The 21,495-nt window shown below is 41.1% G+C and overlaps 2 protein-coding genes across 3 annotated transcripts; one reads left to right on the forward strand and one right to left on the reverse strand.

The window, feature by feature from the left end:
* Window positions 1-1,463: 1,463 nt before the first annotated feature.
* On the reverse strand, window positions 1,464-4,450 carry GON7 (GON7 subunit of KEOPS complex). Its single transcript, XM_029239449.1, has 2 exons — window positions 4,196-4,450; window positions 1,464-1,803 (listed from the first exon to the last, which is right to left on the reverse strand). Exons 1-2 carry the CDS (start codon window positions 4,401-4,403, stop codon window positions 1,709-1,711), a joined length of 303 nt encoding a protein of 100 aa, XP_029095282.1. The 5' UTR covers window positions 4,404-4,450; the 3' UTR covers window positions 1,464-1,708.
* UBR7 (ubiquitin protein ligase E3 component n-recognin 7 (putative)) lies at window positions 4,440-20,977 on the forward strand. Of its 2 annotated transcripts, none has more exons than XM_029239447.1 (11): window positions 4,440-4,807; window positions 7,263-7,396; window positions 8,237-8,297; window positions 9,174-9,269; window positions 10,217-10,270; window positions 10,825-10,930; window positions 12,123-12,331; window positions 12,507-12,656; window positions 13,166-13,328; window positions 14,362-14,423; window positions 18,780-20,977. In XM_029239447.1, the coding sequence occupies exons 1-11, from the start codon at window positions 4,658-4,660 to the stop codon at window positions 18,870-18,872; spliced, it is 1,278 nt and encodes a 425-aa protein (XP_029095280.1). In that variant the 5' UTR covers window positions 4,440-4,657; the 3' UTR covers window positions 18,873-20,977. The 2 variants fall into 2 exon arrangements, with proteins under 2 accessions (XP_029095280.1, XP_029095281.1); XM_029239448.1 differs by lacking the exon at window positions 4,440-4,807 and adding an exon at window positions 6,210-6,281.
* The last annotated feature ends 518 nt before the right edge of the window (window positions 20,978-21,495 follow it).

Below are 21,495 nucleotides of genomic sequence, written 5' to 3' on the forward strand. Positions count from 1 at the left end.
TTTCAGAGAATAACTGTATCCTGTATGCCTGTGGCCAACAGTTTTACGTCTGGTTTTCAGATTAGAAAACCAGTCAAGGCATTTCTTTTCTACTGGTCCTTCAAGCTGGTCCCTCAAACCTTCAAAATCTTTTTTGTCATGCATGTGGCTCACTTAGGAAGACAGTATTAGAATCAGAAAAAGATCGATCAGACCTATAACCCAGACCTCCAAACACTAGACCACAAGCAAAAATATGTTGACATTTCTTCTTCATAAACATACTTACTAAACACAGAAGGAGACAAAATGTTCAGGAGCAAAGTTCAGCTACTACTTTAAAAGTATGAACTATTTTAATTATACAGCTTGTTTTTTTAAGGATTGTATAAAGATAAAAGATTATTACAAATCAGTAACTGAGCTGAAATCCCAATATTAGAGACATTATCACAAACTAAACAAGGTAATTTCTGACCATTTATAAAACTTTTTCTAGTTGGTATTGTTTTAATTACATAAGAGTACTTAGTGGAAGGCTGATGTTCCAAGTAAAACAATACTTTAAAGATATGAAAAGGTGTGTAAATTCAGTTTCCTTAATAGCATGTACTTTGTAAGCTATAGGTTTCAGAATGTGTAACTGGGAAAGTGCTACGGGAATCTTTCAAAGGCTATGTGTATAACCCAAGCTCTGCCAATAAGCTCTGTAACTCAGGGCAAATACCTCACATTTGATTCACCTCTGAAATAAATCACATAATCTGTAAGGTTACTTCCAACTCTAAAATTCTATGACAATTTGTGTTTCAGTAGGTACATGCTACTTGATTTCTCTGCAGTTTAGCTATCTAAATGAATGAGGAAACACGCAGAGTAAATGAAAAATGCCTTAGTCCCTCCGACAAGCAGAAAAGGAATACATACACACACACATATATTTTAGGAATATATACATATGTATATTTAAAGGATTTGATAGTCCTTTGCTAAGCAAAATCAAAGTTTGACTACAGGATGACACGAAATATCTTTTTATATTCAACACAGGTTGCTTACCTGAAGACTTATATTTGTGTTAACATAAATAGCACATCACAGCCTAAAAGCACACCCCATTTATAACTCTCTTAAGGTACAGGTTAAACATATATCCATTGAGTGGTATCGTCTCCAGAAGTCTGTGTACTGGGTGTGAGTGTGGATTCAAGGTTTCCTTGGATCTCTCTCAAGGGCTCTCCTTTCTCTTCAGTATTTCTCTCTATTCCCATTTTCCTTCTACTTATACAGAACTGCCATTCTTAAATTTAATACCCAATTTTCACCACTTGTTCATGTCAGTTCCTTGAAATATAATTGTCCATGAACCTTGACATGTACTTTTTATAACAGAAGCTAAAAGATGTAGACATCACACAATTTAATCCAGAGGGTATTTAAAAAGTATAAAGAAAGAATTCAGTTGCCAACATAGTGGATTTTATACATTATTAAATGTCTATTTTATCTCCATGGTCTGAAACTTACTTCTCACTCAAGAAAAGATTCCTTTCTAAACATTTATTCTATCTTTCTTTGATGGAAACAGCCGAAAAGCTTCTTCTTTGACAAAACTGTCCCAGGGGAACAAAGCAAATGCTTTCCAAATTAGAGCACAAGTCTTCCTTAAATGTCAGTGTGTGATAAATAAGATATCATAGCAGTCTTTTAAATTTCATAAAAGCTACAGTTAAGTTGGTGTTTTTGGCCGTTTTGCAGAGGGTCCATCTGAGTTAGTTCTGTTATCAACGTTATTTTCATCTTCTGCATCATCTTCATCATCACCTTTTAAAATAAATATTTGTTGTATGACAATATGCTCATTGGTTGAAAGAAATATACAAGCTAAAGCAGCTGATAATGAGGCCATTTCACTTTAGGGATTAACAGAACAATAGATACATCAAATTATATGTACAGTTAAAAAGACTTTGGGAATTTTGGTGTTTAAAACCTTTCTTTTCTATCAGTTTTTTTTTGAGATATGATTCATATACCATAAAATTCACTTTCAAAGCGTACAGTTTATTTAGATATTCACTAGGTTGGGCCACCATCACCACTAATTCCAGAACACTTTTCATCTTCCCAGAAAGAAATCTCATACAAATTAGCAGTCACTTCCCATTCCCCTCAGTCCTTGGCAGCCACTAATCTACTTTCCTATCTCTTAGATTTGTCTATTGTGGACACTTCATACAAATGAATCGTAAAACATGTGGCCTTTTGTGTCTGCCTTCTTTCACTTATCATGTTTTCAGAGTTCATTCATGTTGTATAGCATTTATCAGTACTTCATTCCTTTTTGTTGCTGAATAATATTCCATTGTATGGATATATATTTTGTTTATCTACTCATGAGCTGATGGACATCTGTGTTGTTTCCACTTTTTAGCTATTATGAATAATGCAGCTATGAACATTTGTGCGTTTGTTTTTAATGGGAACATGTTTCCAGTTCTCTCGGGAGAACGGAGTGGAACTAGGAATCCCTAGGAGTAGAATTGCTGGGTCGTACGACAAATTTAGGTTTAACTTTTTGAGGAACTGACAAAGTGTTCTCCAAAGAAGGTACACCATTTTGCATTTCCACCCGCAGTGTATGAGGGCTCCAATTTCTTCACATCCTAGCCAAGACTTGTTATTGTTCTTTCTGATTACAGCCTTCCTAGTGGGCATGGCATGGTATGTCACTGCGGCTTTGATTTGCCTTTCCCTGAAAGTCAATGATGTTGAGCATCTTTTCAGGTGCTTTCTGGCCATTTGTATATCTTATCTGGAGCACTGTCTATTCAAGTCTTCTGCACATTTGGTAACTGGATTCTTTTTTTTTTTTTTTGGTCATTATGATGACTTTTTTTCAGTTGAAGTATAATTGACCCATAACACTGTCAGCTCCAGGTGCACAACACAGTGACTCAATACTTCTGTACATTACAAAATGATCACCACTATTTGTCTTTCTAGTGTTGCGTTCTATCACTTTTCTTTCATAATTGTTACATTTTTAAAATTTTGTATTTGTTAAGATATGATTCATATAAGATAAAATCTGTCATTTTAATCTCTACAGCTTTTAACAAAGGAAATTCAAACAGAAGCTTTATGGGGACTTCATTAAATATACAAAAGCATGTCTTCCTGTATGAAGATATTACTGACCCACTATTAGAACAGACGGCAGTTACTTTTCCAGTAAATAGTTATATATATATATATATATACATATATATATAAATGGCTCTATCTATACCTGTCCTTATTCCAATGATAATATTTTCAACGGATCAGAGAGGAACTTTTGGAGCCAAGAACCAGGACTTCTCTCTCATGGAAACAATCTATTATCTGAAGTTCGTGTAATATTCTGAATTGGTTCCTTCACATTATCTGGCAATCAAGATGTAAACAAGATGGAAAGGAAAGTACAGTACAGTTTAAGCTCCTCTACAGAGGAATTAAGTCCTGATTCTAATATTTAGTTCTTAGGTTCTTCAGCTCAGGGTAGTCAAGACAAGACTTAAAAAAACGAATACACTTAAATTTCCCGTTTCTACTTTCAAACTGCACCTACAAAACTGGGAAAGGAAAGGAGTCCCTGAGGGTTAAGACTTGTTCATCTGAAATCTGCTGCAATCTTCGGAACCTGCTCCTATTCTGTGACAGATGGCAGTCTTCCAAATTTGTTCGTAATTTTACACCGGGGAAGATTCCTTTCCATCCTTCAACACCCAGCTTAGAATTCACGCCCTCTCTGAAGTCTTCTTGGGTTCTCTAGGTTTGCAATAGCTACAGAGGAGCCTAGGGTCATCCTTCTACTCTTTAATAAGAGTGTTTGTCTGTCTAACCCCTCAGCGGTCAGAGTTCCACAAGGACAGGAACTGAGTTTCATTCTTTCTGCAGAGCTCAGCCCAATGACTGGCATAGAGCAGCAGACGTTCAGCACGTTTTTGTGTGTGTGTGATTTAACTGCAAAGAGAATCGTGAAAAGCAGCCCTGGTAAATGAGCCCAGGTACGGCCCAGATCTGGCGGAAGGTGCTAACAAGTTTTAGTTGGAGTTCTTCCCCCCAGGCTCACTTTCTCCAAGTTTGCCACTCCACGCAGGCTCCCTGAGCAGACTTTCCCCGGGCGCCCCTGCCCACCCATCTGTCGCTCCAGCACCGTCTCAGAACTCACCGTCCAACGCCTTCTCTGGAGCCGCCGCCACCCGGTCCTGTGCTTCCCGCTGTACCGGGGAGCCGAGGAGGTTGGTCACCAGCTCCCTCATCTTAGCCACGCCCGATAACAAGCCCTGGAAAGGGTCGGCGACGCCCGGCGCCTCACAGGGCACCCGTAGCTGCTGTCGCTGCCCGTCCTGCCCGACGTACTCGGCCAACAACTCCATGGACACCACCGAACTTCCAGAGCGCGCAGCGATGACGCGCCACCCGGAAGCGGAAGCCAGCTCGCCGCTGGCGCAGGCGGGAGAAGGGAGAGGAGTAACTTCCGTTTGTCGGAAGTCGCTCCTCCCCCTTCCTTCGCTCCCCGTCTCTGGGATTGGTGCCTGGCAGTGAGGCCCCGCCTCCTCCGGCCCCGCCCCTCGCGGCCGCTTTTCCCGCCTCCGCCGGGGCCGAGAGGCTGTCCGGGTGACAGTTGAGAATGGCCGGAGCCGAGGAGCCCGCTGGGCGGCAGTCGGAGCTGGAGCCCGTGGTTTCGTTGGTCGACGTACTTGAGGAGGACGAGGAGCTGGAGAATGAGGCGTGCGCCGTCCTGGGCGGCAGCGACTCGGAGAAGTGCTCCTACTCGCAGGTGGGCGCGCGGCCCGGGCCTCGCCTCCCCCGGGCTCCCCTGAACCTTCTCTTCCCCGCTGGACTTACCCTCTTCCCGCCTGCCGCGGCCGGCACCCCCGTGGTGGTCCGGGGCCGCTGTTCGTAGTACGTTTCCCCATCGCAGGCCCAGTTGTCCTATTACCCTTAGTCTCCCGAGCCCCCTGCCTCAGCCTGTGTCCAGCAGGGCTCCCCTCCTTTCTCGGTCTTCCTCCGTCGCCGCCCCCCCCCCCCCCCCCCCCCCCCCCCCCGTCGCCCCCCGGCGGGCCCCCCCCCTTTCCCCGTCTTCCCCCGCCCCCCCCCCCCCCCCCCCACGATTCTCCAGGCTTTGGCCCTGGAGCGGCTGCTCTTTCCTTCCTTTCCCGTCTCTTCTCGGTGCCTCAGCTGCTTTTCACGAAACCGTCCCCGTGACCTCTCACATCCAGACATCTTTGTCTCTACTTTTCGCATCTTCAGAGCATTTATTAGGAATCGAATGGGAGAGTCAAAACAGAGTTAAAGGAGAGAGCTCTGGATTTGAAAATCTCCCCGTGTGGGCTGGGCTCCTGGACAGCTGGTTCCTCTGCAATTTAGTTTGACAAGTGCTAGCTGGGTTTTTGGAGAGAAGAAGCAAGTACTGCATCTGTCTGCAGTCTGCCCCCCAGGGGGATAGACCGGGACCCGAACAGCTGGTGGCACTGGCAGAGGAGGGGAGGGGAGGAGAGAAAGCATTTGGAAGATGTCGTGAACAAGGATTTGAGGGGGTGTGATGTCTTTGTTTGGTGACTCATCCTATATTTCTAGGTACAAAAATGGAGAAAGGTGGGTAGAAGAAAACTAATAAGAGGTGAGAATTGGTAGGAGGAAGAAGGTTACCTTCCAAGGGGGTGGAGTGGAACGCTGAAGGATGTGGAGAGAGATTTGGGGTCATTATGTGGTGCGGACTGAGATCATAATACCAGTTGTCATCGTTGTCCAGTTGAGTTTACACTGCAAAGTGGTTACATTTTTTTTTAATACACCTTGTGTCAGATGTATTTAATGTTGTCTGGTATTTAAAAACCTTTGGTCACCACTGAAACAACTTTTTCCCTGCTTTCCTTTTTTTAAAAAGTCTGTTTGTAAGTTACCTTTGAAATGTAGTTAGGTTTTTGAAACGTACTTCCTTAACATTTTTTTTATTGTAGTGAAATATGTGGAAAAGTGCACAAACCATGTATAAGTCTTGGGAAAGCATAAACAAAAACACATGCAGGGCTTCCCTGGTGGCACAGTGGTTGAGAGTCCGCCTGGTGATGCAGGGGACACGGGTTCGTGTCCCGGTCCGGGAAGATCCCACATGCCGTAGAGCAGCTGGGCCCGTGAGCCATGGCCGCTGAGCCTGCGCGTCCGGAGCCTGTGCTCCGCAACGGGAGAGGCCACAACAGTGAGAGGCCCGCTTACCACAAAAAATAAAAAAAATAAACAAACACATGCAGGTACGTACTACCCAGATCAAGAAATAGAACATTACCGGCATACCAGAAGCTTCCTTGTATCTTCCTTGTGTCTCCCCCCTTCCCAGAAGAGGGTACTATCCATTATCAGGATTTGCTTGTTTTTCTTTCAACTTTTTATTTTGAAACATTTTAAGTCTACAGATAAGTTGAAAGAATATTATGAACACCTGTGTACTTTCACATATATTCACTTTTTAACATTTTACAACATTTGTTTTTTCTTTTACCCCTTCATTGTAATAGACTTTTTTCTTTTTTCCTCAGCCACTTGAAAATAAGTTGCAGACCATGACACTACACCTCTGAATACTTCAGCATACATCTAAAAATCAAAGGGATTCATTTAATGCATTGGTTTTCTCTTTGGTGGAACCACAAGCATTTTCCAAAATTAAGTATGATTATTACTTACATAAACTTAGACACATTCTCCTACATTTTTTTTTTTTTTTTTTGCAGTACGCGGGCCTCTCACTGTTGTGGCCTCTCCCGTTGCGGAGCACAGGCTCCGGATGCACAGGCTCAGCGGCCATGGTTCACGGGCCCAGCCGCTCCGCGGCATGTGGGATCTTCCTGGACTGGGCACGAACCCGTGTCCCCTGCATCGGCAGGCGGACTCTCAACCACTGCGCCACCAGGGAAGCCCTCTCCTACATTTTTCTGTGTTGAAATGATTAAGCAGACCAGCTTATTCACAGCTGACTGAAAATATTAAACTTCTTTCTATCACTTTAAGAAAAGATTATATGAAAACAAGCACTAGTGTATGAAACATGCAACAGTGTTTTGGTATTCTGTTGAATAAGCTTTTTTATTAGCCTCAGTGTTTTTTACAGGAAAATCTTGACCACAGGTAATCTGATTTCAGTTATTTCTTAGATCATAGTATGGGCATTAGGTGACTCTGCCATGTTTCTTCAATTTTTTTCTCTCTTTTTCCATTTTGGGGCTGTCTTTTAGGGCTCAGTAAAGAGACAAGCACTATATGCCTGTAGTACCTGCACCCCAGAGGGAGAAGAACCAGCAGGAATTTGCCTAGCTTGCAGTTATGAATGTCATGGAAGCCATAAACTTTTTGAGCTATACACAAAAAGGTAAAATGGTCAGAGACTGATGCTGAATGCTTTTCAAATATTTAGATTCTTTTCCAGCTGCACTTTTTTCTTAATCTTTTTTTTTTTTGCATTCAAAGTAGTTGTGCACTGGTAAAATGTAATGTGTTTTTATATAATATAATTGGAGAGAGCAGTTTTTCCAGAGGGTCTTCTTTTTTTTGAAATTAATTAATTAATTTTATTTATTTATTTTTGGCTGTGTTGGGTCTTTGTTGCTGCGCGCAGGCTTTCTCTAGTTGTGGAGAGCAGGGGCTACTCTTTGTTGCGGTGCATGGGCTTCTTATTGCGGTGGCTTTTCCTGCAGAGCATAGGCTCTAGGAGTGTAGGCTTCAGTAGTTGTGGCACATGGGCTCAGTAGTTGTGGCGCACGGGCTTAGTTGCTCCGCGGCATGTGGGATCTTCCCAGACCAGGGCTCGAACCTGTGTCCCCTGCATGGGCAGGCAGATTCTCAACCACTGTGCCACCTGGGAAGCCTGGCAGGCAGATTCTTAACCACCGCGCCACCAGGGAAGTCCCCAGAGGGCCCTTTAAAATAAAATTATGGTGCAAACTCAACTACTCCTGCTGCTCTGCCATGATTTTATTAGTGTTTGTGTAATATAGATATTTGTCTTTATGCATGTTAATCTCTAGAATTATTAAATCTTTTATTGTTATGTGCTTGGAGAAATTCTGGATTGGATACATGAACAACAACCAAGGTCACTTTTTAGATCCTAGAAGCCAGTTGAAAAGGAAGAGGCTATGACATGAATTTAAAGAGTAAGTCATTAGATTTAAAAGAAAAATTAAAATCGGCTCTTCCTCCTTTGTTTCAGAAATTTTTGTTGTGATTGTGGAAACAGCAAGTTTAAAAATTTGGAATGCAAATTATTTCCTGTAAGTAAGCACCGTAACTATAAATGCATGAAAAGTAGCTGAGATTGATATTTGTCCAAGTGGGTAAAAACCAAGTATTTTCCAAAAAGGAAGTTCTTATGCTTATTCTTTGTAAATGGAAAAATCAGTATTAGACTGTATCCCATTTATTACTTTTTGGAAAACTAAGTAACCTTTTCAGAGCCTACAGTATAGATTGTAATTAATATGAAGGGTTTGTGGGGGAATGTTCTAAAGTGATTCAGGTTTAGTTATGTTGATTGTGCTTATGCTTTAAGGTTTTTAAAGCAAAGGGGATGACTTTAAAAACTGAATAAATAAAACTTGGTAATAATGAGTGGGTTATGTGCACTCAGAAGTTTTTCAGTGCTTTTTGGATAAAAAAAACTATGCTTATACGCTAACTTTCAATGAAATAACAGAAATGAAAGAGAAAATAAGGGACTTTACATTGTTCAATCGTATTGCTAAAACTGTCATGCTTTTTCCCTCCTCAAAGATTATTTTTAGATAATTTCCTTGCCTGCCTCCTAGTAACTTGGGGGCTTTGGCTATCACAGCTGGACATTAAGAAGTCTTTTGAAATTCTAGGCCAGTGTCAGCTTACATAGGTTGATAATTAATATTTATGATTCATTTTCCTCCAATTGCTACAAAGAAGACATAGAAAATAAATTTTAACTTTTCCCTGTATCCTGGAAAAAGTATCCCTTTAATAGGAATGAATTTTTTTCCTTTGTACTTTGAAAGTTAAAGACCAGCTTCTGGTGGGTGGAGATATTTAATGCACAAATTTATTGAATGCATAAATTTCATGATGCATGAAATTATAGTTAAAGTTAGACCATATTATATATTGAAATTAATATCTTTCAGGACAAAGCAAAGATAAATTGTGGCAATAAGTACAATGACAACTTTTTTGGATTGTACTGCATTTGCAAGAGACCTTATCCTGATCCTGAAGATGAGGTAAGAGATTTAGAGGTTAGCACCGGGACTGTGTCATCTCTAGCCTTCACTCCTCAGCCTTTTGTCATATTTGACCCTTTAGCTGTTCAGCAGGGATTTGGGGATTGTGAAAGGATTCTAGATTTATTCCTTCTTATGAATCTGGGCTGGAGCTACAACCAGAACAGATCCCAACTATTATTCTCATTCTTACATCATGAGAATGAAATATTGGACAGGAATTTCTCAAGGCCAGAACTTTTTTCCTTTCCCCCCCTCTTTGCCTGCCTGTTTGCTCCATTCCCCTGAACACTTTCCAGAAAATGACCTTCAGTTTCTTACATCCCTGCAAGGAAAGAAATAGGGTGTACAAACTGGATCCTCTTAAAAATTTCAATTAGACGTACACACAAAACTTAAAAAGAATTTTTCTTCTTCCTCACTCCTGTACCTTCTTACCTCCCAGAAACAACCACTGTTAACACTTTTTGGTATATGTATTTTTAAACCTTTTTCTGTGCACATATAAGTGGGTGAATGTGAGTTTTAATTTCTAGTTTTCTTTTATTTTGACAAAAGTGAAAATTCTGTGCATTCACCTCTGCAACTTGCTGCAATTCACACTACCTCCCTGGGCCTGGGTTTACGTTTGAAGTGAGAATATGTTACTTATTTATAAAGTTTTATGGGAATCATATATTAAGTAACTGATATGACAGCTTGGATAATTGCTCACAAAGTGCTTATCTTAATGTAATCCTTCTGTAACACCAGTTCATGGAGAATGAACTTCTTTGGCCCCTTGAATTGCTGTTTCTCCCTGTTCGCTTGACTTCTGGCACGTGGATAGCAGTTTTACAGAATTGGTAGAGAATTATTTAATATCTAATTCTAATGTGTGCCAGATTTACTTTGGTATCCCAGAATTCGCTGTAATCATTAACAAACAAATGGCTTTCCCGTGTTAGATTCCAGATGAGATGATCCAGTGTGTAGTCTGTGAAGACTGGTTCCATGGAAGGGTAAGGAAAGCTTTTACCTTTTAAAGACATTGTCTTTACAAAAAGAGAAAAGATCTTGTCTTTTGGAATTTACTATAATTTAGGTTATAATTACTCTTCTAAAAATATAGTAAAGATATGATCAGCATACTAGTGCAATATATTTCTTTCCCCCGGCTGTGTTGGGTCTTCGTTGCTGCACACGGGCTTTCTCTAGTTGCGGCGATTGGGGGCTACTCTTTGTTGTGGTGCGCGGGCTTCTCGTTGCGGTGGCTTCTCTTGTTGCGGAGCACGGGCTTTAGGCGCTTGGGCTTCAGCAGTTGCGACGTGTGGGCTCAGTAGTTGTGGGGCGTGGGCTCTAGGGTGCAGCCTCAGTGGTTATGGCGCACCGGTTTAGTTGCTCCACGGCATGTGGGATCTTCCCGGATCAGGGATCGAACCCGTGTCCCCTGCATTGTCAGGCGGATTCTTAACCACTGTGCCACCAGGGAAGTCCCGCAATATTTTATAAAATAATGGGCTTTTTGGACAACTTGGCGATCACAAGGAAAATGTTCGATTTTCTGTGTTCACAGCATCTTGGTGCCGTTCCCCCTGAGAGTGGAGATTTCCAAGAGATGGTGTGCCAGGCTTGCATGAAACGCTGTTCTTTTTTGTGGGCTTATGCTGCACATTTGGCAGGTAAATGTCTCTGTGGAGTTGGTATTCCACCAACTTGTGCTGTATGTTCAGAACAATTTGTATGTTCAATACGTAATTTTTATCAACTAGTTTTAATTGGACTCTGTGGAAAAGAGTATAAGATCTGTTCCTTCTCCACAAGGTGCTTATAGATAGATTGGGAGACTACCAAGAACAAATTTGTACTTAAGTGGCGTGATGCAGAGTATGGATGAGACCAGAATTAGAGAAAACGGAGGAAGCAGTTTTGAACGGGATTTTGAAAGATAAAGAGATAAACATTGTTCTTAAATGTAAGACATGCTGTTGGTTGGGGAGAGGGTGGTGGTAGTTTGTCATATAGTGCTTTTATTATACTCTAAGGAATTGGCCCCAAACCACTAATCAGCAATGAATGTTCTTGAGGCATTAAATATTTTATTTTATTTGTAATGCTATATGTGTTAATTTATTTTTAAAGTGTCAGTTGTCTCCTGCTCTGGCCTCATAATTTCTTGCCCTTCTCACCTTTAGGTAACACTTCACCATACAAACCACAAGCAGCATCAGACATTTTGATTTGTCTCGCTCTTAACCTTGGTGTGCTTCCTTTCTGTTCATACCCTTTACAATTAAATCTCTCTTTCTGCTGGACCTGAATTTATTTCGCATTCATCAGGTTTTCTTAACAGTTCCCCTCTGCCCCCCTTCATTTCCTTCCCTGTCAGCAGATGGCCTCATTTCCTACTAAACTGAAATGCCATCATGCAAACTGAGTTCCCTCATCATTCCTCTTCTCTCCACAGTATTTCTGTCTCTACACGCACCCTTTCTGATTTCCTTCTCTCATAAAGAAAAGCTGTTGTTTTTTCTAAAACTGCCCTTCTACCTGTATTTGCAGTTAAATCTCTTCCTATTGCCTCTTGCTTCTTGAGGTGTCCCTGTCTTTAACATCTATAGTATTTTTTTTTCTCCTTTACATAGAAAGTGCTTAAGTAGTGATTGGTATTTTTAAATGATCTTTGCAGTTATTTGACTCTTTGGATTAGGCAGGCATAAACTAAAAAAGTGTTATTTCCTTTCTTATTATTCCGGAGATTAAGGTTGACTTTCTCCTTTTCCAGATTCTGAAGTATGTTTTAATCAGACTAAGTGATTTCACTGGCTAACGGGTCTGTGGATATGTGTGTGTGTGTTTTCACTGAACCCACAGTAACCAAAGTGACTGCTGAAGATGATGGGTTGCTGCTGAATGTTGATGTGGTAGGTGACCAGGAATTTATCCAACCTGAAAATGGAGCTCATCGTGATGGTGCCCTCAAAGAGGATGTTCCAGAACATGGAAAGGCTGCTGAGAAGGAAGTTAAAGCAGAGCAGATGAACGAACCATGTACCAGCTCTAGTTCTGAAGCTGATCTCCAGGTAACATGAAATCTGAGCTATAAAAGAAATAAAACTTAAGCAAAATTAATTCTGTAACCTATATAGCTTTGGGTTTCAGTTGTACCCTTTGCCTAAAGAAATCCTTTGACAAAATCTAAACTATGAAAACTATGATAGTTTAAAAAACACACTTCAAAACTTAATTTAATTTCAGACAGCATTTAAGAATCAACATCTCAACACAGAATCACAGTCTGGCTGCAAACTTGAGGAGCTTAAAGCTAAGCAGTTTATAAAGAAAGACACTGCCACCTATTGGCCCCTGAACTGGCGTAGCAAGTTATGTACCTGCAAAGACTGTATGGTAAGTGCCTGATCAAGTTCAATATTAGTATGTTTTGTGGACTGATGCCTAAACTAAGAGCACCTGAGAAGTATATTTATGAAACTGATATTAGAGTATAGAGAACTGAAAAGTTTTTTTATATTAAGCAAATTTATGAAATAGTATTTGCAGTCTGAATGCTTATGGAAGAAATTAAGAATTATGCAATACTTTTTATTAGCTTCATTTCAGTGGAAAATAGCTTATCTTTTTTATATCATAGAATTGCTTGGAAACACGTATTACTTGAAAGTTACAGTAAGTCAGTGGTTTTTAAATAAACATCTCTTAGATCGTATAATATCTACTGGGAAGTTGGGAGCTTTCTAAAAGATTTGGGCAAAAAGAATAAAACATTCAAGCAACTCTGCTAAAAGGCTCAGGTTTTTCTGGGTATTATTTAAATAAATTTTTAGTGATTCTCATGAGGTTGACTTTCTGAGAATGACGTACAGTTCTAATGGGGAAACTGGTTTTATTTTTTAAAGAAAATGTATGGCGATCTAGATGTCCTGTTCCTGACAGATGAATGTGACACAGTTCTGGCTTATGAAAACAAAGGCAAGGTTGACCAGGCAGCTGACAGTAGAGACCCTCTAATGGACACCCTTAACAGCATGAACAGAGTCCAGCAAGTGGAACTTATTTGTGGTAAATATTGTTTGTGAAAGTTCATGAAGTTCATGAAGTTTCCTTCACCATTAAAAAAACTTACGTATAAGGAAGACAACTAATAACCTATTTTAATTTAACACAAAGATGGTTTAAATTTGGAATTGTATAGTAGGCCTCACCTACACTTGCTTGATTGTAATGTTGCTGGGTATTTAGCTGCTATTTCCATTGAATTAGGGTTACATGCTAGAATAATTACATGCTTGAGAAACCATAACATGCTATTTTGATTAAGGGTAGATGTATGAGTAAAGAATAAAAGGAAATCAATTTCTTTTTCCATCCACTGAAATAATTTTCATTGAACATTACATGTCATCTTTTTGAGCAAAGCATGCCATCTTTTTGACAGTTCTTGAGGATACTTCAGTGGTTCACAGGAAATCACTAGAGGGGAGACATTCCCAAACCCTTAATTACAGGCTTTTACATTTTTTCCCCCAGTATGCGCAGCCTATTTTAGTGATTTCCATCCTAGCCATTTCTACTCGGATGCCACCACTTTTGTGCCCCTTTTTGGACATTGATTATTCCTGTCTTGTATTTGTAACTGTTTGATTAATTTCCTTTTACCTTTATTGGAGTAAAAGCTTTCCAAGGATAGAGGCTGCATCTAAAACATTTTTGTAGCCCTCAAGGTGCCTTGTACATAATATAAATTGTTGAGTGAGTGCACGAGTTTTAAAACTTAATGTTTGACAAGTCCAAGATATTTCTTTCAAGCACTAGAATTCCAGAGAGATGGAAAACTTAAAAAAAAATTCTTAGCTAATCATTTTGGGAATGAGGATATCTCTGTTTTTTGAGGGTTTTTAAATGAAAAAGTGTCCCAGATGTCAAAATGGAGGAATTTGAGAGAAATTGAGAACAAGTTTCTATGCAGATTTCACTTAAAGAAAAATGTGGTTTAGACTAACATACTCAAATGTCAATGGTCAAGAAATATTTTGTTTCTAAATGCAAATGGCTTATCTAAAGTTTATGTCCTTTTTTTGTTGTTTTGATTTAGAATACAATGACTTGAAGACTGAACTTAAAGACTATCTCAAGAGATTTGCTGATGAAGGCACAGTAAGTTTAGTTAGAGTTTTAATCAGAGCCTTGTATGTTTGGAATAAAGTATCTTTTTTATTGAAGTATAGTTGATTTACAGTATTATTTTAGTTTCAGGTGTATAACATAGTGATTCAACATGTTTATAGATTATACTCCACTTAAAGTTATTATAAAATATTGGCTACATTCCTTGTGCTGTACAATATATCCCTGTAGCTTGTTTATTTTATACATAGTAGTTTATGCCACTTAATCCCCTACCCTTCACTTGCCTCTCCCCCTCCCTCTCTCCACTGGTAACCACTAGTTTGATCTTTATATCTGTGAGTCTGTTTTGTTATATTCATTTGTTTTATTTTTTAGACTCTACATATAAATGATAACATGTAATATTTATTTTTCTTTATCTGACTTATTTCACTAAACATAATAATACCCTCTAGGTCCATCCATGTTGTTGCAAATGGCAGAATTTCATTCTTTTTTATGGCTAATATTCCATTGTGTGTGTGTGTGTGCCACATCTTCTTTAACCATTCTTCTGTTGATGGACACTTAGGTTGCTTCCATATCTTGGCTATTGTAAATGATGCTGCTGTGAACATTAGGGTGCATGTATCTTTTCAAATTAGTGTTTTCAGTTTCTTGGATACATACCCAGAAGTGGGATTGCTGGATCATATGGTAGTTCTCGTTTTAGGTTTTTGAGGAACCTCCGTACTGTTTTCCATAGTTCATTTTCTTTGATGAAAAAGATGACTGAGAGCTTAATGCAGGCAGAGGAAAGGGAAATCAATAGTAGTGAAACACCAGTGGACTAGCCACATCAGGAGTCCTTCCTAACCCTCCAGATGAGGGACGGAGCAGTCATGCCTGATCTGGAGAGAATCGTAGCTTAGGAGAGGGCCATTGGATCAGCCATACTGATTCTCTCAGTCCTGACCTTCAAGCAGGGATTTTTGGAGAAGGAAGGAAAAATGAAAGCCAGACCGCTTTTCTGTGATTTTTGAGTTCTAGTTTAAAATAAAACAACTTTATATTGGGGGGCTAAAACATTTCTCTTGCTGGTTAGGACGGTCTGTATGCTTTTAAGGGTGACACTAACTCTATAATGTATAAATTTTTTTTTTTTTTTTTTTGGCCACGTGGCACGTGAGATCTTAGTTCCCCGACCAGGTATGAGCCCATGCCCCCTGCAGTGGAAGCAAGGAATCCTAACCACTGGACCGCCAGGGAATTCCCATGTAATCTTTTAAAATAGTTTTCCAGGGACTTCCCTGCTGGTCCAGTGGTTAAGACAACACACTTCCACTGCAGGGGGCGTGGGTTCGATCCCTGGTCGGGGAACTATGATACCACATGTCACGGGGTGCAGCCAAAAAATAAATAAATAGATAAAATAGTTTTCCAGATGAATTTACAAATACCTCCTGGCCCTTTACTACTCATACATTTATGATGGACTTTTTCTTCTAAAATACTTTTTTATCTTCCAAAGGCAGATATAAAGCAAAACTTTTCTTTTCATGGCCTACAGTTGTCCTTCTGGACAGAAAATGTTTTGCTCTGCTATAGCTAGACAGACAAATGAAGTCAGACATGGGTCTGACGGACACTCGGGACGTGCCCGGAAACTTGTTTTCTTGGAAGAAGTCTCTGCCAACTGAGTGCTTTCTCATAAATGTGGGAAGAACTTGTAGCTGCCTGGATATCTGGCAATGCTGCCTTTCTGCAAAATGAATTGTGAAGTCCAAAGTTAAAGAGACTTCCTAAATGGTTTTCTCATTTTTAGAGAATGTTCCTCACTGTCACTAGGGACGGACGTCTTCCTGCTTCCCAGCAGCTCTTAACAGACAGTTATTCTCGTTTCTGTTGCAAAGGCTGTCCTCTGCTTAATGCAGCCTCAGGCTTCTCTCTCACTGGAACTAAGAGGGTCCGTGGGTGTAACTTTTTTGGGTTTTTTTTTGTTTTTTTTTTAAAATAAATTTATTTATATATTTTTGGCTGCATTGGGTCCTCGTTGCTGCATGCGGGCCTCACATTGTAGTGGCTTCTCCTGGTGCAGAGCATGGGCTCTAGGCACGCGGGCTTCAGTAGCTGTGGCACATGGGCTCAGTAGTTGTGGCTCGCGAGCTCCAGAGTGCAGGTTCAGTAGTTGTGGTGCACGGGCTTAGTTGCTCCACGGCATGTGGGATCCTCCCGGACCAGGGATCGAACCCGTGTCCCCTGCATTGGCAGGCGGACTCTCAACCACTGCGCCACCAGGGAAGCCCCGGGTGTAACTGTTTTAACCTCAGCACTGTTAGTGGACGTTCAGGGTCTTTCAGGTGTGTCAAAGCACATGCTCTTGCCTCTGCTTTTGTGTAGTTTGTGGTTGCTGTGCTCTTTATTGATTTTATTACACACACACTTAAATTCACGTAAAAGAAAAAAAGTAGGTATGTTGTCTTTTTCCATTCACATTTGAAACAATTTTATCCAGAGTCTTCACATGTGTCTTCAGTGTATGGATCTTTGTGACAGCTAGAGCCATTCTTTATGAGTCTGAGATTATCTGATGTGATGACTTAAAAGGACAGAAAAATATTTTTTATTGTTTGTTTTCGACATTACAAACACCTTAAGTTGTCATAAAGCTCATCTGCTTTGGTTGTATTTGGCTATAGAAGAGAATGCTAATAAGGTCTGGGTGTTGTCAAATGAGGGACTGCCCTTTATTTAATGTTTGTGTCTGACTAAAAAATAATAATAACACTTAGACACTACAAATTTTCTAGGACAAACCAATAAAATGATTCATTATTGGACCCAGGTATTTATTCTTTAACATTTCTACTCTGCATATTGGCTGTGACCATTTGAGGATGCCTAGAAACTCTAAAGATTACACACTCTAATTTGTGTAATTTGTGGGCTTTTAGGTCTCCTCCTACTGTTTCCTTGCCAGAGAAATGTCCTTGTATTGCCTTTCAGCGTTTAATGTTTGATCTGAGCTAGGGGCAGATCCTTCACATTGGAACTCCCCAGTATCCTATTTAATAGCATTTATAAGTGTGCATTCCCAAGCCCAGGGCCTTAGAGCTCTGAGCTGTGGTTGCCTCAGAGTGCGTTAGCATCTCGATCTTGAGTCTGTGAGGGGTTCTAATTCCTCACAGGTTGACCCCCAGCTGACTCTTGGTGCCTGTGAGACTGGTGTGTCAGCTGCCAGTCTGGTGTGGAGTTCTTTCATTTCGAGGAGTTGTAAGATCATGTCTCGCCCCAGTGAGTTATTCAGGTTGCCTGTGCCATTTGGGGATGTCGCGCTCTTACCCCTGGGGAGTGGAGAGGGAGGTTTTCGCTTTACACACAAGTATTTGTCCTCTTTCTTACTTCTCTCTCTCTCTTTCTCTCTCTCTCCCTCTTGCTCTCTGTATTACAGTGCTTTCTTTTTCTTTTTCTCTTTCCCTCCCTCTCCCCGCCCCACCTTTATTCCTTTATAATAATAAGAATGTGTTACCTTTGTAATTGAAAACCATGTTAACAAACCTGTCAATTGCGGCACAGACTCACTCTTGGGGTGAGCAGGGACTCCTTCCGGGTAGGCCTGGTTTACTTTTTTATCCATATTTCCCCTTATTTTCTTATTTTTCATATTTTATTTTGCTAATAGAAACACTTCTATGTGATGTTCTAGTCCTTTTTCCGATAAAATACAAGATAAATTTCTCATTTTTATTGCATAACATGATTATTCCATTTACTGGGGGTACTGCTTCCATGGTTTTTGCCAATTATTTTTCTATTTATATAGCAAACATCTTTAATTTTGGACTCTTGAAGAGGGAAGAGTTTGGGGGTTCCTTTTTTTTCAGTAAAGGAGAGAGCACAAATCTCAAAAAAAGCAGATTTTGTTTGCTGTGGGTGCTTCTGCGGGACTGAAGGACATCCCCAAGACAGCTGTGTCATGAGGAGAGCAGTGGCCTCGAGACCATTGGTCACCTCAGTTTTCATCCTGGCTCTGCTGCTTTTCTTTGCAGCTGATATTCATTGAGAACTCACTCTGTGCTGGGCAGTGTTTTACAGGTATTACATCTCATCTGCTCTTCAAACGGCCCTGTTAGATGGGTGCTGCTTTCATTTCATTTTAATGAGGAAACCAAGGGCGGTGGTGGAACCCACGCTCCGTACCAGTGTGCTGTCTGCCTACCGCGTGACACTGACTGGCCGGTCTCTGAGCCAGGATGAGCTTGTCTATGCAATGGAGATAGGATAATTAATTACACATTAACACAGTCCTTATCAGCAGTACTGTTGGACTTGATTGTGAATGTTACAACCAGTTAGTGCTCTTCTGTGATGTTCCCTTTCCTAATTTTCGCTCTCCCTCAACAGGTGGTTAAGAGAGAGGACATCCAGCAGTTCTTTGAAGAATTTCAGTCAAAAAAGAGAAGAAGAGTAGATGGGATGCAGTATTATTGCAGCTAGACTGGAATATGGCACCTTCTCATCCAGCCAATGAAGATGCCACTTGCTGTTCCAGGAATAAAAGAGGCATATTTCACCTTCGGTCCTCATTCTGTCCTCCCTGGAGCGGGCTCCTCCTGCTGATTTCACAACCAGCATTCTTTCTGACTCAGCTAAATGCAGCTCATTCCACAGACTTGAGCCCCACCACGCCAGTCCAGCCAGGGTTATTTGCTCATGAGTTTCAAGAGGTTTGATTTGGTTTTGAGAAAGTAAACTAGTTTTTTTTTTCCCTTATGATTTGCTCTTTAACTCCCGAGTGTGTCTGCCCTGTCACAGAGCCGCTGTCTTCCAGGACCTGCTCTGTCAAGTTCTCTTCCTGTCAGCTCCAACCTCCGTAGATCCCCCCACCCCTGCGATCATGGTGCCTTGGGTCAAAGCTTCCTCAAGCCTGTTCTGCCCCTTCTCCCACATCTCTGTTTTCTGAGCTTTGGTCACAGCTTAGAAGGGATCTCAGAGCTTGCTTCCTCCAGGCCGAACCTCCGGAGTAGCCAGGACTGATGGTTTTCTGGCCTAGATGTTTATCACAGGCAAGGAGATTGGCTGATGGCAGGATTGAGGAAGACTACCTTTGTTACAAATTGTACTAAAAAATTTAAAGTGAAAATTTCATTCACAAGTCTACTGGCACTAGAATATTAGAATTTCAGTACTGTAGTGCTCACAGGGCTTCCTGGAGAAAATCTGCCATTATACTGGTCCCTCTCTACTGCCTAGAAAATAGACCGGGTACTACCCTGTGAAATCATGGTGGTTTACAAAGTCCTCTGGGTTTCTTTATGTTATCAGGGATATTCATAAGCCTAGATTATAAACAGACCTATTTTGATATTGTTCTGTTAAGAAAATGGTATTAGAACCCCCAATAAATTATTATTTTTCCCCTTAAATCTGTGCTGAAGAAAAAAGCTACTGGCTTAGCTTACTTGTAGCGAGCAGGGCAGTGAGTGCTCTGTTTTGGGAGACGATGTGGAAGAGATCCCATGTGCAAACGATGAGCTTTATGTATATAAACGTTACTGTCCACAGCTGAGTCCCTAATGACTGTGAGATCTTTTGAAGAACCTCATGGGATGTTGTATAAAACCCCATATTTGAGGGGATGTCCTTTCAGTTGGTTTGAAATCTCTTTAAAGCCCCTCAGTCTGTGTGGAAAACACCTTTTGATAAACAAAGAGCCCTCAGTTGCTCTCTCCCTCTGGAGGAGCGTGGTCTTTCCTGACAGTAGACGACACACTTTGAGGTGTGAGACTATACACATTTGAGGCTTTGGGGCCACAAGTGTATGTTAATAATTTTGTGTGTCCAGCAGTCACAAGTGCCCACCGATCCCTGGATAAGGTGAACTAGGCCTACAGAAAGTCAAGGACGTAAAGAAATAGTACAACTTGTTTTTCTGCATCAAACCTCCTAATTACAGATCCTGATGAAGAGTGATGTGTGGAGCTGGAAGGTCTTGTGGCCACAGGAGATGCCTGTGTGCTCTGAGCTGGCCTTGTAGAAAGGGTGGAAAGGCTAGGGTGAGAGCTCACGGCATCTTCAAGGTGGTTTACATCCCCAGCTTGGGAACTCTGGCCCAAGTCTGAGGATTTTTGAACCCCCTCCGCAAGGTGGTACTAGTTGTGTACCATTGTGGCCTGAAAGTTTATATCTTCTCAGACGTTTGATTTAACTATCAGAAAGTTCCCCCCTTCCTTATGACAGCTCAGGACCCGGTCCTGGAGGTGACGCATTACTGGGCAGCACAGCACAGATCACCCAGTGGTGAAGGGCTCGTTTTAGGAAAGGTACTGTTCCTTTTTCATTAACCAGAAAACCTCTTTTTTTAACCTGTTGTTAACAACTAGTTTTCTTATTGACTGTATTGGACTGTCTCTTCTTGTAGAGACTGATTTTGGCCAACATGTGGCAGTTGATATTAATGCATGTTTTATGCAAAACAGGAATATGGTATTAGTTACTTTTAAGGAATTCTGGCATTGTATGTGCATTTTTGTAGAATTGTTACTGGACTTATAATTACATACTTAACTCTAATAAGGTTTCTGTAAAATTTAAATAAACCAATTCAGAATAGTGGTTTTTCAGATTGTTTTTAGTCACTTTTTTTTTTTTTTTTTAAAGAAGATGTTGGGGGTAGGAGTTTATTAATTTATTTTATTTATTTTGCTGTGTTGGGTCTTCGTTTCTGTGCGAGGGCTTTCTCTAGTTGTGGCAAGCGGGGACCACTCTTCATCACATTGCGCGGGCCTCTCACTGTCACGGCCTGTCTTGTTGCGGAGCACAGGCTCCAGGCGCGCAGGCTCAGTAGTTGTGGCTCACAGGCCTAGTTGCTCCGCGGCATGTGGGATCCTCCCAGACCAGGGCTCGAGCCCGTGTCCCCTGCATTAGCAGGCAGATTCTCAACCACTGCGCCACCAGGGAAGCCCTGTTTTTAGTCACTTTTAAATGTACACAGCCTCCCTTTGCAGGCTGTAAGAAAATGGGTCCACTCCGGCAGCTCTGCCTGCCCTGGGGCCCTGTTCCAGCAGAGGGGATGGTTCCTGTCTCTGCAGCTGGTTTATCCGATTCAGCCTGATCCCAG

This window comes from Monodon monoceros, unplaced genomic scaffold, assembly GCF_005190385.1.
Source record: "Monodon monoceros isolate NGI ecotype Baffin Bay Population unplaced genomic scaffold, NGI_Narwhal_1 Super_Scaffold_21, whole genome shotgun sequence".
Classification (NCBI taxonomy): Eukaryota; Metazoa; Chordata; class Mammalia; order Artiodactyla; family Monodontidae; genus Monodon; species Monodon monoceros.